We start from the raw sequence: 302 nt of genomic DNA, 5'->3' as shown, positions 1-302 counted from the left end.
CCCTCTGAATCACCATGAGCATGTCATAACTGCACTACCTGAGTTCGTAGTGGCCAGTCCCAGCGTGGTAGACGACTGCCGGCAGGAGCGGGGCGGGAGGCGGGTCGGCGGGGATGCGCAACGCTGCCGTCGTGTGGCCGACGCCGGCGCTGTTCGCGGCGGTGATTTCCATTCTGTGGATGAAGGTGCCCTTGTAGGATCCAGAATGTAACATGCATTGATATAGATGTAGGATGAAAGAGAAAGAACAGGCAGTAAAGGAAATGAAGATGGGAATACACACATACTAATATTATTTTATG

At 53.0% G+C, this 302-nt stretch overlaps 1 protein-coding gene across 1 annotated transcript in view; it reads right to left on the bottom strand.

Moving 5' to 3' along the window:
• The window catches only part of LOC119592567, a gene marked incomplete in the record, with an annotated part of 22,150 nt that overhangs the window by 10,549 nt on the left and 11,299 nt on the right, over positions 1-302 (bottom strand). Inside the window, 1 exon segment of the mRNA XM_037941444.1 lies at positions 39-173. Within this exon segment, the coding sequence (XP_037797372.1) occupies positions 39-173 (135 nt within the window).

This window comes from Penaeus monodon, chromosome 30 (genome assembly GCF_015228065.2).
Source record: "Penaeus monodon isolate SGIC_2016 chromosome 30, NSTDA_Pmon_1, whole genome shotgun sequence".
In the NCBI taxonomy this organism is placed as follows: domain Eukaryota; kingdom Metazoa; phylum Arthropoda; class Malacostraca; order Decapoda; family Penaeidae; genus Penaeus; species Penaeus monodon.
The sequence above is the reverse complement of the archived record's forward strand: the minus strand, read 5'-3'. Positions and strand labels throughout refer to the sequence as shown.